Source organism: Engraulis encrasicolus, chromosome 15, assembly GCF_034702125.1.
Source record: "Engraulis encrasicolus isolate BLACKSEA-1 chromosome 15, IST_EnEncr_1.0, whole genome shotgun sequence".
Lineage (NCBI taxonomy): Eukaryota > Metazoa > Chordata > Actinopteri > Clupeiformes > Engraulidae > Engraulis > Engraulis encrasicolus.
The window spans coordinates 48,837,525-48,852,524 of NC_085871.1; the positions used below are offsets into that span (position 1 = coordinate 48,837,525).

Consider the following 15,000-nt stretch of genomic DNA (forward strand, 5'->3'; position numbering starts at 1 on the left):
TACACGTGGGTCTCTGAACTCATGTCTTTAACTTAATAAGCCATGTTTAAAAGGACACTGTGCAGGAAATGGTCAAAAAAGGTACTGCCACTATGCTGCTCATTGAAACTGGGCTGCCTATTGCCAAATTCGATCTTTAAATGAAAGTTTACAAAGTATTAAACAAATATGTTCTAGTATGTTCCACGTACAGTCATTTTTGTATCTAAAAATGGCTATTTTTGGAAATTCAAAATGGCGGACCATGGAGAAGATTCCCCTTTTCATGTATGAAAAGTGCAATTTTTCCAGTCATAATGAATACTTAGAATTTGATGCTGGTGGTAAGTATTCATGAAAAAGGTAACATTAGTGAATGGGCAGCATGAATTCTGGAAATAAACAACTTAATATCTCACACAGTGTCCCTTTAAATAAAGGCTTTTAAATATTCTTTCACAAGAAGAGTGCCTTGGATTCCCTTTTTGATATGACATTGTTTTTTTCCCTCACACCAAAGAGCACCTTCAAGATTTTTTCAACAATTCCTGAGCACTTCAGCGTTACTTCTCTTCAAGAGAAAAGTTAGGCTACTCTGTCACATCAAACGTGGGCAGCACTGGAACGAAAGAAGAAGAATTATATGGTCACATCAAACAGTGGAATAAGAGGAGAGGAGTTATATGGTCACACACAACACGGGAACAAGAGGAGAAGAGTTATTAGGTCTTACTTTAGTGTGTTCTGACCTGGAAGGTCTTACCACATTTCTTGACCTGGAGGGTCTTACCACATTTCTTTGACCTGGAAGGTCTTACCATATTTCTGACCTGGATGGAAGGTTTGTGTCTTATCAGGGTTAACCTAGAAGGTCTTACCATATTTCTTGACCTGGAAGGGCTTTCCATATTTATGACCTGGATGGAAGGTTTGTGTCTTATCAGGGTTTTTTGTTTTTGTTTTTTAACCAAGAAACTGTGTGTCTTACCATATTTCTTGACTTGGAAGGTTTGTGTATTACCATATTTCTTGACTTGGAAGGTGTGTGTGTGTGTGTCTTACCATACACAGTAAAAAAAGAACTGTTGTTTTTACGGAAAATTGCTGGCAGCAGTGGTTGCCAAAGTCTACCTTTAAACAAATAACGGTATATTTCCTTTTTACATTTTACGGTAAGATTATGGCAGCAGTGGTTGCCAAAGCCTACCGTTAAATAAATAACGGTATTTTTTTTTACATTTTACGGTAAAATTATGGCAGCAGTGGTTGCCAAAGCCTACCGTTAAATAAATAACGTTTTTTTTTTTTTTTTTTTTACATTTTACGGTAAAATTATGGCAGCAGTGGTTGCCAGAACAGATTGGACAGATTATATTCAGGTGAGTTCAATTATAGAGTTACAATCAGACAACTGATTGGACTGATTATATTCAGGTGAGTTCAATTATAGAGTTACAATCAGACAACTGATTGGACTGATTATACTTAGGTGAGTCCAATTATAGAGTTGCAATCACAGACAACTGATTAGACTGATTCTACTCATTGGAGTCCAATAAACATCAACTTAATTAGATACCTAAATAAATGCCCAATTGCCAGATTGTCTAGTGCAGGCAGGTGGACCAGTCTAGTATCATCAATGAAGGGTATGCAAATCCATTCTTTATTTAAAAAAGGCCTGAAAATAACCTTAAGGAAAATGAAGGCCAAAGCTAGCGGGGCAAGCAAGCTAACAAACAAGCTAGTTAGCAAGCCACCATGCAGCCACCCTTACAACGTGACCTGCTAGCCGGGCCGGCCAGGTGAGGGCACAATGTGAAGAAAAGCAGAACAGAGTTCTTTGTCTGTTGGTTCACAATTTGGCTAACTAACAGAGGATTGAGTTTGGTTCACTTATAGGGGACTCAACAAAAATGGCTGCTCATGTTGCCAAAACATTTGAAAATTGGGGAGGCATGTTTTTCATAACTCTCAAGGGAGTTAAACATTAACTCTCTAGCTCTCTTAGCTCAACAACTCGGATCCAGAGGAGTCAAACACTCTGTAGTGTTGCTGCAACTCTTGATGTTTAGATTTTGGCTGAACATCAGTCTAACTCTGATCAATCAAACTCTGGCAAATTTGCTGTGTACATATGTGTACACCAGTGAAAAATAAAGTCATGTACCGTTTCTTGACTACTTCATCTTCACTTAACGGTATTTTCCAATATTTTCTTTTCAGTGAACAGTTCAGTATTTTCTACATATTGACACCAGTGAAAAATAAAGTTATGAACCGTTTCTTGACTACTTCATCTCACTTAACGGTATTTTCCAATATCTTCGTTTACAGAGAACAGTCCAGTATTTTCTACATATGACACCTGTCAAAAATAAAGTTATGTAGCGCTTTTTGACTAAATAGTGGCTTGCCATATTTAGTACAGAGATAAACTGTTTTACATTTTACGGTCACTGACTGTTGCAATTTGACAGTTTTTTGCCGTAATTTCAACAGGCATTTTTTACAGTGTATGTCTTGTCCTGGTGCTGTGTGTGTGTCTTACCATATTTATTGACCTGAAAGGAGTGTGTCTTCTCCTGGTGCTGTGTGTGTGTCTTGTCCTGGTGCTGTGTGTGTGTGTGTGTGTGTGTGTGTGTGTGTGTGTGTGTGTGTGTGTGTGTGTGTGTGTGTGTGTGTGTGTGTGTGTGTGTGTGTGTGTGTGTGTGTGTGTGTGTGTCTTGTCCTGGTGCTGTGTGTGTGTGTGTCTTACCATATTTCTTGACCTGGAAGGTGTGTGTCTTCTCCTGGTGCTGTGTGTGTGTGTGTGTGTGTGTGTGTGTGTGTGTGTGTGTGTGTGTGTGTGTGTGTGTGTGTGTGTGTGTGTGTGTGTGTGTGTGTGTGTCTTACCATATTTCTTGACCTGGAAGGTGTGTGTCTTGTCCTGTGTGTGTGTGTTGACCGTCAGGCTGTAGGTCCCCTGAGGAGCCTCTGGGTTCAGCTGGTGGGATAGCGTCACCACACTCCTCTCGGACGTCACGTTCAGCCATTGGCCAATGGAGTTACGGCGATGGTCCTGTGGCGCAAAAACACATGCAACACTCAAGACATTACACACACACACACATACTACACTACAGCGTGCATGACTTGGAATGCTTAAATCCAATTGATTTCCTTGTTCATACAGATTGGTGTCACTGGAAAATATTAAGACAATGGACGATATGGAGAGAAAACTTCATCATTGCTAATAATGTTGCTAACATTGCTAATAAGTCTGCACACCCTTTATATTATACACTTCAGCAGCTTACAATACTCTAGACTACACTAGACTAGACTGCACTACACTGCACTATATTGCAATTTCATTATTTTACACTACATTATATTACATTACATTACACTTAAGTACACTACACTACACTACACTACACTACACTGCACGCAAGTACCTTACACTACACTAGACTACACTTTTGAGTTGTTCTGCCGCTGTCTCAAGAAAGCCAAACAAATTTAATCAGAGACCCATGCCACACTGCACATAAACTGTTTGAGCTGCTGCCATCAGGCAGACGCTACAGGGCTCTGTGTGCAAGAACCAACAGACTAAAAGACAGTTTTTTTTATCCAAAAGCCATCTGCACACTCAATTTTTATAATTATATATATCATTTTTTATACAGTTTTTTTTTTTAAACTTTTTTTTTTAAGCACCGGGAGCCTCTTCACCTTACTAATTTAGTTGTACATGTACAATAACAATAAAGACATTCATTCATCCAAAGAAGGAATTGTGCTTATAGCTCAGTGACATTGGTTAGGGGAGTTGGGAAATTGGTGAGGTGTTTTCATAATTGTGTGTGTACTGTGTAGTACCAGAAAATGTGTGGAAACAATCGAGAAAACTGTAAACATGTAGACATGAGGAAGGGACCAAGGATGCTCAAATATGGTTACAGACATACTGTACCTGAAGTGAAACTCGCTGGTACTGTGGAAAAATAGAGCAGAGGTTGATTACAAAATGATTAAATAATGAATTCTCTCAATGTGTGAAAAATGGACCGGCACATCAATGAAGGGTTAGCCAGGCAGTGCCCTCCTAGTGACGCAACAGCTTCAGCGTTGCTACCAGTCAGGTCAAGAGCAATGCAAGTACTTTCTGAGATCCCGCAAATACGGGAACGTCTCCCACATTGTTGGGAAGCAAACAATCATTAGCAAACCAAGGGAGGCCATTTGGGAAATGCCGTTTAGGAAATGTTAATTGTTATGCTCTTGGTTAGACCAAGTCTCGAAGAGATTTGAGAGTAGATGGTAATCAGGATAATGAAGGGTGGCCCCCTGCTGATGACCCTGCAGCTACCCCAGTGGCACCATCGGAGGTGCCTTAGGGGGAAACACAGTAGCCCGCTGTCATCTTCAAGCTATGTGCGTTGTATGTAATGTAATGTATGCATGTACGTCTGTATATAGGCCTGTGTCCTCTGTTTTTTGTCCGTTGTGCAATAGTCTTGTGATGTGATGCTATGTGTATGTCCTGTCTAAAACGATAGTTGCTCAGGGACGCAAAATGAATTTCAGTGAAAGCTGACAATAAAGTCTAATCGTATCGTATCGTATCATATCGTGGGATGGGAAATAACAATAATACAATAATAATACGTTGCGATAAAATAATAATAAGTACAATAAAACAATAATAATAAGTTTCATTTTGAAAGACTCATTCCCAACAATGTAATCCGTAATCTCGTAATCTCATACTGTAATCTTGCATGCACCACTCACCGTCTGCTGAAGGGCAATGAAGTTGGTATCCATGGTAACCAGTCTGAAATGCACTGAAGGAGACAAGGGAGTTACACTGGAACAGTGTTGCCAGATGTGTCTGACCAAATCCCGCCCAAAATGCTCTCAAAAACCGCCAAAATGCGCTAAATTCCGCCCAAATTCAACAAATTACATTGACTTCTATGGGCCCAAAACGGCTTAAAAAAAAACGCCAAATGGCCAATTTTTCCCATTTTTGCCCGCCGACGCTCATCCCAAGTAGCCCAATTGGGCGGGCACCCACCCAATCTGGCAACACTGCACTGGAGTGATGTGATCGAATATTATAAGTCAGTCAGAGTGGAGTCACGTGATGAAATGTTATAACTCAAGTCACATTGGAGACAAATACTGTAAAGTAAAAAAAAATCTCACCAAGAAAAAACAACTTCCCCCATGAACAAATGCCTCGAAACAATTCTAAATAGTCCAGGTTCTAGTTCTAAGTTCTTGTTCAAAGGTACTAGTTATTAGGTGAGTTTTACTCAAATGAAGATTGACTAGATGTTTTAATTGAAGCTAAGCTAAGATTTTTTTTTTTGCAGTGTAGTCACTACATCCAGGGTGGAGTAATTCACAATACCTGTTTGGCCTGGGCTGTATGTGGACTTGGTAACTCACCCCTACGATACCTGTTTGGCCTGGGCTGCATATGGACTTGTATTACGCCCAAAGAGGCTTGAGACTCACGTACGTAGAGGGCGTACTCACGTCATAACAGCGTAGTACGAAATGATGGCGAGGGGAGTACGGAAATTTTATTCTTCTTCTACGGTCAGTATTGGAAGCATCAGAGAAGCAGTCAGCCTGCCAAGACCCTAAAATAAATGTTTGATGGCATTTTCTGTTAAAAGTTGGCAACCATGCCAGAAGTTATCAGCATGGGCTAAGGTTTCAGAATCACCTGGTTGCCAACATGGAACTTGACCTTTAAGGTCAAATATGAAGGTCAAAAGGTCAACCACGGTCAAATAACAGTGTTATTTAGTTTAAAAATGTTAAAATGATGTTAAAAGTGGGCAACCATGCCAGAGGTCATCAGCATGGACTAAAGATTCAGAATCAACCTCTTGCCAACACGGAACTTGACCTTTAGGGTCAAATTTGAAGGTCAAAAGGTCAAAAACAATGTATTTTCTGGTTAGTCTATTTTGGGAACTGTATATTCATGGAATTATTTTTCAAATGTCAGCAACCATGCTAGATGTTATCAGCATGGACTAAGGTTTCAGAATCACCTGGTTGCCAACATGGAACTTGACTTTTAAGGTCAAATTTGAATGTCAAAAACAATGCATTCTCTAGTTTGCCTTTTAGGGGGAGGGCTTCATATCCATGGAATTCTTTTTCAAAAGTTGACAATCATGCTAGAAGTTATCAGCATGGACAAAGGTTTCATTGTCCATGGTTGCCAGCATAGAACTTGACCATTTAAGGTCAAATTTGAAGGTCAAAAGGTCAACTGAGGTAAAAAATAATAATAAAATGGTTTGGGTTTTTGTGATGTGCTTTCATAAAATACATGTCGTTTGCATGATGTATTAAATAATTAGTACCTGGAGGAGATAATTCTTATTATTTAAATCATTTTAGGTGAGTGAAAGTATTGGAACAAATAATATTAAAGAAAATAAAACACTGTTTTCTCCCGAAGCGGACAGCGCTGTCAAAAGCTGCATTTGGGGTTTTCTGACAGTGGACTGTTTAAGTGGTCGCGAGAGTCACCCTTCACCTACTAATGACTCAAATAAGTATCAGATGACTCTGAACAGTGATTAATGAACCTTTTAATCCTACTTAGAGCCCCTTTAAACCCAAGTCTTCAGTGAACAACATAAACAAGGAAATTTGCCTTTCTGTTCCAATACTTTAGGGGACTGTATATTTAGAAGTTTTTCTTTTTTTATTTATATATTTATAGTCTTTATTATTAGGGTATGAATGAAAGTGATTATTGCAAATGGTCAATAACAAGAATGCAATTCATCATATTGTTTCTTTACTTCAATAATAATTAAAACGATAATTAAAATTCAAATGTGATGTCAGTACATACTGAATATTTATGTATTTGAAGGAGCTATTGTTGCTGTTATTACAAAAAGGTTGTGTCATCCAGATCATGTTCTATCCCTACGGCGTTTAAACATTCTACATTTTAATCACATGCAGGTATACAGGGCTGTCCATTCCTCAGGCAACTGCAGGCATGTATTGTCCACTTGGCTCTACAACCACAAATGATCAGTCCTAAGCTACTATGTGGAACTGGAGGTTTCCTTTGCCACACAGCCATCAAGTGTTGGTCTACAACTTTCCAACCACCTGCCTCCTCAGTGTCTTTGTTAATATGTACTTTGTCAGACTGCAGCCATACATTTGCCTGCTGATTTGCTTATGCAAGATGCAATCCATATGCATCACTTGGTGGTAACATATCAATTGCCTTTTTGTCTTTCTGAAAAAAGTCATGTCTAGACCGATCAATACCCAAAGATAAGCATGTTGCTTTGGACAGATGACACAAAAACTCAGCAGAACATTCTACAGTAGTTATGAGAACATCAACAAAAAGTGTGCAAAACTTGATCTACTCTTACTGTAGGTTTAATTTCCTAACCATGATATGACAAATCAGCAAGTATCCCTCATTGCTATAACCATTTGAAACACATTAGAAATAACAGAAGTCATTATTTTTTCTATGGAAAGCCTGCGAATTGATGGGGCAAAGCAAATTCACTGGTGAGCCAAGGCATATCCCATTTCATACCAGCAGCTTAATGTGCTTCACAAAGATGAATAAAGTAATTTAGATGACCAGAGTGAAAATACAAGTTTAAGTTAATTTTATGCTAATGAGCTATGATGAATGTCTAAGGATGACAGGCCAGAGCCCCACCATGATAAGTCAAATCGAATCATATCAAATTATAGGCCTACTAATTATTCAATATACAGTACCATGCAAACAACTTGTATTTTATGAAAGCACATCATCAAAAAACGTTTTTTGTATTGAACTCGGTTGACTTTTTGACCTTCAAATTTGACCTTAGAGGTCAAGTTATATATGGTAACCAGGCGATTCTGAAACTTAAGTCCATGCTGATAACTTCTAGCATGGTTGCCAAGTTTTGAAAACAAGAATTCCATGAATCTAAAGATCACCAAAACAGGCAAACCAGAAAATACATTGTTTTTGACCTTCAGATTCGACCTTAAAGGTCAAGTTCCAGGTTGGCAACCAGGTGATTCTGAAACCTTAGTCCATGCTGATAACTTCTAGCATAGTTACCAACTTTTGAAAAAGATTTCCATGAACACAGTCCTCCAAAAAGTCTAACCTTAAAATACATAGGTTTTGACCTTTTGACCTTCAAATTTGACCCTAAAGGTCAAGTTCCGTGTTGACAACAAGTTGATTCTGAATCCTTAGTCCATGCTGATGACTTCTGGCATGGTTGCCCACTTTCAACATCTTTTTAACAATTTTTAACTAAATAACACTGTTATTTGACCGTGGTTGACCTTTTGACCTTCATATTTGACCCTAAAGGTCAAGTTCCAAGTTGGCAACCAGGTGATTCTGAAACCTTAGCCCATGCTGATAATGTCTGGCATGGTTGCCAACTTTTGAAAAAGAATTCCATGAATATACAGTTCCCAAAAAGGACTAGCAAGGAAATACCCTGTTTTTGACCTTTTGGCCTTCACATTTGACCCTAAAGGTCAAGTTCACTGTTGGCAAGAAGTTGATTCTGAATCCTTAATCCATGCTGATATCTTCTGGCATGGTTTCCCACTTTTAACAACTTTTTAAACTAAATAATACTGTTATTTGACCGTGTTTGACCTTTTGACCTTCAGATTTGAACTTAAAGGTCAAGTGCCATGTTGGCAACCAGGTGATTCTGAAACCTTAGCCCATGCTGATAACTTCTGGCATGGTTGCCAACTTTTAACAAAAAATGCCATCAAAAGTTTATTTAAGCACCTTAGCTGCTGATGGCAGGCTGACTACAATGACACTTCCGCGAGGGTCGGAGTGTGGAACAGGTCATAGGACAGCGTGAAGGTTTGTCAGCTGTCCTTAATTACCCCCAGCAATTACTGCTGACCAACAGCTGCCGTTAATGTGGCCACAAATTATCCATCATGGTGTCGCCCCCACTGACCATGCACAAGGGAGTACGGAAATTGTATCCATCGCACCCACTGACCAATTACCATGCGCAAGGAGTTAATTTTCCATCCACTCGTGTCCTCAGGCAACGCCCCCGTACTACACCGTGGCCAATGTCTTTTCCCCCAAGAGATTGTTCTTCTGTCGAGTTTCTTTGGTTACGCCCCAACTCATTCCCACGGTAGCCAACCTGTTTGTCTTGGGCTAACTAATAACTCACCCCTACGTTACCTGTTTGGCCTTGGCTGCCTATGGACTGGTCACCCCTACGTTACCTGTTTGACCTGGGCTGCATATGGAGTACCGGGAGTGCGTCTATGTGCCCACAGCCCATTGATCCCACATCACTAAGACTTTTAACATTCATTTTTAGGCCCATTGGTCCAACAGCCCATTGGTCCCACGGCAAATTCCTGCTGCTCCATTACATTGCATTACATTGCATTTGGCAGACGCTTTATAACCAAAGCGACTTTCAAAAGTGGACATAATCAAGCCAATACAAAGTGCACGGGAGATATACAGAACAACAAGTGCAGTTGCAAAGAGGGGTTAGTTAGTTAGTTTGTTTGTTTGTTTTTTTGTTTTTAAAAGAGTAAATAACAAGTACACACACATGTTCCAACATGTTCCATGTTCCTACATGTCTGTATATGGGCTGTAGGACTTGTCTGTACCTGTTTGTCCTGGGCTGTATATGGGCTTGTCTGTTTGGATGAAGATGGCGGCTTGGGAATCTTTTGGTGTGAACTTGATGCGACTCGCTCTCGTCCAGTTATGTGTCCGGCCTTGCACCTCCGCTCTGATACTCTGCAGAGAGTCCACGTGGACCACTGGGGCCTGCGGAGAACAGAGCAAACAATACAATATTGCACAATACGATACGATACGATACGATACGATACAATACAATACAATATCGCACACTACAATACAATACAATGGCTAATCAAAGTCCAGTGTACAGTACTGTGTATCGTCGGAAATCACATACACTCATTTGCTAATCGGCCAGAGCAACAAATCATTGGCTAATCAGGCATTGCACGCGGTAGTCATTGGCTAATCAGTTATCGCACAGTGCAGTCATAGGCTAATCCGGTATCACACGGTGCAGTCATTGGCTAGTCAGCTGTCACACAGTGCACTTATTGGCTAATCAGTTATCACACAGTGCAGTCATTGGCTACTCAGCCATAACAACAGAAACACTTGTCTATCAACTTCTATTGTGTATTTATTAGTGGTGGGCCGTTATCGACGTTAACGTGCTGCGATAATGTGAGACTCTTATCGCCCGACAAAGAAAATGTCGCACGTTAATCTATTCTCAAAATATGGATTTTGGGGTTTGGGGATGCGCTTCACCATAGCGTTCGATTGACAGACGCTTTCAGACTGCCCTCCAGTCGCTTCGCCTCCCCACTGTTGCTCAGCAGACCTACTAAATATGAACAGTGTTTGCATGTTGGAAACATTAATCTCTCTGCCGTGGTAGGTGTTGTTTTAGTGCTTTTTCATAAGTGGTATACTAGAGAGACGTTATTGTTTGAGGTGAAGCAGACATTATTGTGTACCAGCCCGACATAGCCTACATTTCCTCACGCATTGCATGGAACACAAACAACAGTCCTGTTCCAAAAATCTTGCCTGTGCCATAATTGCAAAACATTCCGTGTGATATACATTTTGAAGATTGTCAAACTGAAACTGTCAATAGGCTATCTACTCTCGCTGAATGTTTGTGTTATGATCGCGCATTTGCGACTCATGTCAGACGGTAATACACCTCGCGGTCGTCGCGCTTGACTTTTTTTTTTGCAAACTGAATTCATTTGGAGTTGTAACACCGCTGGCATTCTGACGCAGAGAACAACTGTCAGGATTAGGCCAAATCGATATGTGGGCCAGTGCTTTAGGGTCTAGAACTAGCTCTAGAAATCTAGTAGCCTGACTCTGACTTTGCTGTATCTGCTGCGCAGCTCCTCCCTCTCTAAAGGAGCCGCTGCCCTTTTTAACAGTCAGTGGCAGATTCATTCTCTCTCTCTCTCTCTCTCTCTCTCTCTCTCTCTCTCTCTCTCTCTCTCTCTCTCTCTCTCTCTCTCTCTCTCTCTCTCTCTGCCCATTAGAAATGCTGAATTGTTGAGATCATTTTGTTTAAATAGTCTAAATGTTTGATAGTTTTATCTGTATTTGCCTCTACAATTTATAGCACTGTTCATTTTGAAATGTCAGTATATTATGACTGTAAATGCTTCCTAACATATTCGAAACACTTTTCAAATATTGCAGTGATTTTTTTTCATCACCAAATATCAATCATTTTTTTGATGATGAGATGCATTTTGGAAAAAAGAGATGAGCTCTTCTCTAATGCGCCATCTTAAGAAACCCGCTAGGTTTTTTTTCGTCATTATTTCGCTAGCGTGCCTATTCTGAATGAGCCATTTTGATATAGGGTCATTCCACGCCAAATCTCCGAATCATCCCGCACGACCATCTCAGATTTGGCAGAAAAAAATCAAGGAGGTTCACAAACGTCCCAATAGGAAAAGTGCAAAATTATAGCTCTCAACTCCTCATAGTTTTGTCATTAAAAATGTTTTTGTCAGGTACCCCCCTGACTCGTTTGGGACAGACTTCTCAGAGAGCCCACTTTCAGAGTGTTGTATCTAAAATATTACCTTAAGTAGGTCCTTATGAATTTCAAGGGGTAAAGTTTGGAACATGTACTTGTGCAATGAGGATTTTCACACATCCTCTTGTCATTTACCACCGTTTTCTGGGGGCTTTAAGTTGCTTGAAAAATTCTCACCTTTGAATTTGTGGGCATCTTTGAAGGACTGTGGTAAGTGCAGATTTAAAGACAGAGGTTTGATATGGACAATGTATGTTCCCAACCATTCTGTGCATGTTGTGTTGAAAGACTGATCTTCTGCGATGAACAGTTTAGAAGATATGAAGTCTTTAAAATGGAAAAACAGAAACTTGGTGCCATCTTTGCCACGTTATTAAAAAAAAATGTCACGACTCACCACCATATTATCAACAGTTTTGTAAAGATTAGATGTCTGTTCTTAACATATTCAAAAACTGGGATGGTATTCTGCCTCATTTGGTCACAGTGATTTTTTAAAAACCCACTGTTGTGTGACTTCCACTGCTCCTATGAAAACCTGATATTGGGGGGCAACTTTGCCACGCTATACCAAAACAATGACAGCAATCACCACAATGAACTGAACAGTTTTGGAAAGATAGGATGTCTGTTTGTAACATATCCAAAAACTGGGATGGTGTTTTGCATCAATGTCTTGTAATGACTCTTGAAAAACCCCTTTGCTGTTACATCAGCAGCTCCTGTGAAAATGCCTAAGTCACATGAATTACCAGGGGCGGAGCTATAAGGGGACAAGCAGGGCATTTGTCCAGGGCCCTCCTGAATTTGTGGTAGGGGCCATAATCATGACCTTTGCAGACTTTTGGGTGCCAATCTATTTGGGCTGACACTGTGAATGACAGGCAGTTTGACTTGGGCATTTTTGATACAAGAAATGTGACTTGAGTATTTTTGAAGCACAGTCAAGAAACAGTTGAGTGATTTATATACCATTATTATTTATTATCTTTTTCTTTTAGCTTTTAGGTAACTACATTTTTTGGTAACTAAATGTCCGTGAATTAAAGGTTATGGCCATGTGTTTAAACCTCAACACTGTAGGAGTTAACATTTTGCTATTATACCGTGAAGTAAGTCTTTAATTGCAGTAGTGATACATTAATTCAATCATTCTGATTTTGTAAAGTAGCATTGTTAACACATAGTCTTGATGCAGGATGTTTGCTGAACTTCATTGATGATTGCATTACGCATTACGATTGCATTACTCTGTTTTTTTATACAAATTTCTTTTAGCTGTAAAGATATTGTCATGTTTTAATTCAACACATTTCAAACTTCTTATCACATCTGCACCTTGACTCTATTAGTAGGGGTGCATATCAAATGATTGAACACATAGACCTTTGCCATGTACCAATACAATGCGCTAGGTTCCTCGGTCGTGGTTAGGACTGGGGCGGGGCCAAGTTCTATGAAGAGGTCACCTTTGTCGTGGTTTTTTTGGGGGGGGTGGGACACTTCTATTATCATGGAGAAGAGAAAAAAACAGTGATGATACACAAGGAGGAGACTGTTCGTAAGGAGGTAACCTGACTAAACAGCTGTCCTGCCCCTCCAATCACCATGACTGAGCTACCCTCATGGTACTGAGCATGGTACTAGACCACCGCAATACTAACTGAATGTTCATCAAGGATCAGCTCTGTCACAGAGCTGAACAATGCATGCATTAATGTTTGTTGTTCTACATTAACCTTGATAAGTATGCATAAATGCACATACTTGTACTGTATACATGGAGTGAAACACAAATCAAATGTAAGAAGAATAATCACATGATAAAAGGTAATATTTCATAAACAATCCAAAATAATCCACTGCAGGTGTTAGAACTGCATCAAAGTTGTAAACAAGATTTTAAAGATTGTTATATTTCGTAATAAAAAGCAACGAGATGTGAGGATAGTCAGGATGTACTTGTTTTAAGATCTACGGGGATGTTTCATTGATTCAACATTTCATAACTTTATTCCGGTATTCGGTTTTCAGTGCCTAAAGAAGAAGTTTATACACATCTATAACCTTTGATTTACTGAAATGTAGTTACTGAAAAAGCTGGGAAAAAAAACCCCTCTGTCAACAGCCACTTTTACTTTTTTGCCGTATTATATTGAGAGTGTCGAAAATGCTCAAGTCAAATATCTTGTATCAAAAATGTCTGACTCAAATTGCTCAAGTCATTCACAGTGGCGGAACAATTGCACATAGGGCCTCATGGCAAATACTGGTAGATAGGGCCCCCATGTAGCCAGCAAAGATCAGAGCAGGGGCCCCACCTCATTAGAGCAGCAAGCTGCAGATGTCACACAGTGGTTTTTAAAAGTCCATTTTTAAAAAATGAGACAGAGCACCACCCCAGTTTTTGGATATGTTAAAAACAGACATTGAGTCTTTCTAAAACTGTGAATGTCATAGTGGTGAGTTCTGTCATTTCTTTTGTATAACATGGCGAAGATGCCACTAATATCAATTTTTCATAGGAGCTGTGGAAGTCACACAACAGTGGGTTTTTGAAAAATCATTGTGACCAAATGAGGCAGAATACCATCACAGTTTTTGGATATGTTAAGAACAGACATCTAATCTTTCCAAAACTGTTGATAATATGGTGGTCAGTCGTGACATTTTTTTTTAATAACATGACAAAGATGGCACCAAGTTTCAGTTTTTCCATTTTAAAGACTTCATATTTTCTAAATTGTTCGTCGCAGAAGATCAGTCTTTCAACATAACATGCACAGAATGGTTGGAAACATACACTGTCCATATCAAACCTCTGTCTTTAAAACAGCGCTTACCGCAGTCCTTCAAAGATGCCCACAGATTCAAAGGTGAGAATTTTTCAAGCAAGTTCAAGCCGTCAGAAAACAGTGGTAAATGACAAGAGGATGCGTGAAAATCCTCATTTCACAAGTACATGTTCCAAATGTTACCCCTTGAAATTTGTAAGGACCTACTTAAAGCAGTTTTTTAGATACGGCAATCTGAAAGTGGGCTCTCTGAGAGCTCTGTTCAAAACGAGTCAGGGGGGTACCTGACAACAACAAAAATAATGACAAAACTATAAGGAGTTGAGAGCTATAATTTTGCACTTTTCCTATTGGGACGTTTGTGAACCTCCTTGATTTTTTTCTGCCAAATCTGAGATGGTCGTGCGGGATGATTCGGAGATTTGGCGTGGAATGACCCTATAGATTAATCTAGATTAATCTAGATTAATTTCATAATTACAGTGAGATTAATCTAGATTAAAAAAATTAATCTATGCCCACCCCTAGTATTTATTATTGACATAACTTTGTCGTTTGCTTTATGTGGGAAAAAA

The 15,000-nt window shown here is 39.5% G+C and overlaps 1 protein-coding gene across 1 annotated transcript in view; it reads right to left on the minus strand.

Moving 5' to 3' along the window:
* The window catches only part of LOC134464129 (alpha-2-macroglobulin-like protein 1), a 68,787-nt gene that overhangs the window by 52,455 nt on the left and 1,332 nt on the right, over window positions 1-15,000 (minus strand). Inside the window, exons 2-5 of the mRNA XM_063217589.1 lie at window positions 9,670-9,832; window positions 4,765-4,817; window positions 3,944-3,964; window positions 2,875-3,040 (exon numbers count right to left, since the gene is read on the minus strand). Of these exons, the coding sequence (XP_063073659.1) occupies window positions 2,875-3,040; window positions 3,944-3,964; window positions 4,765-4,817; window positions 9,670-9,832 (403 nt within the window). The remainder of the gene's footprint in view (window positions 1-2,874; window positions 3,041-3,943; window positions 3,965-4,764; window positions 4,818-9,669; window positions 9,833-15,000) is intronic.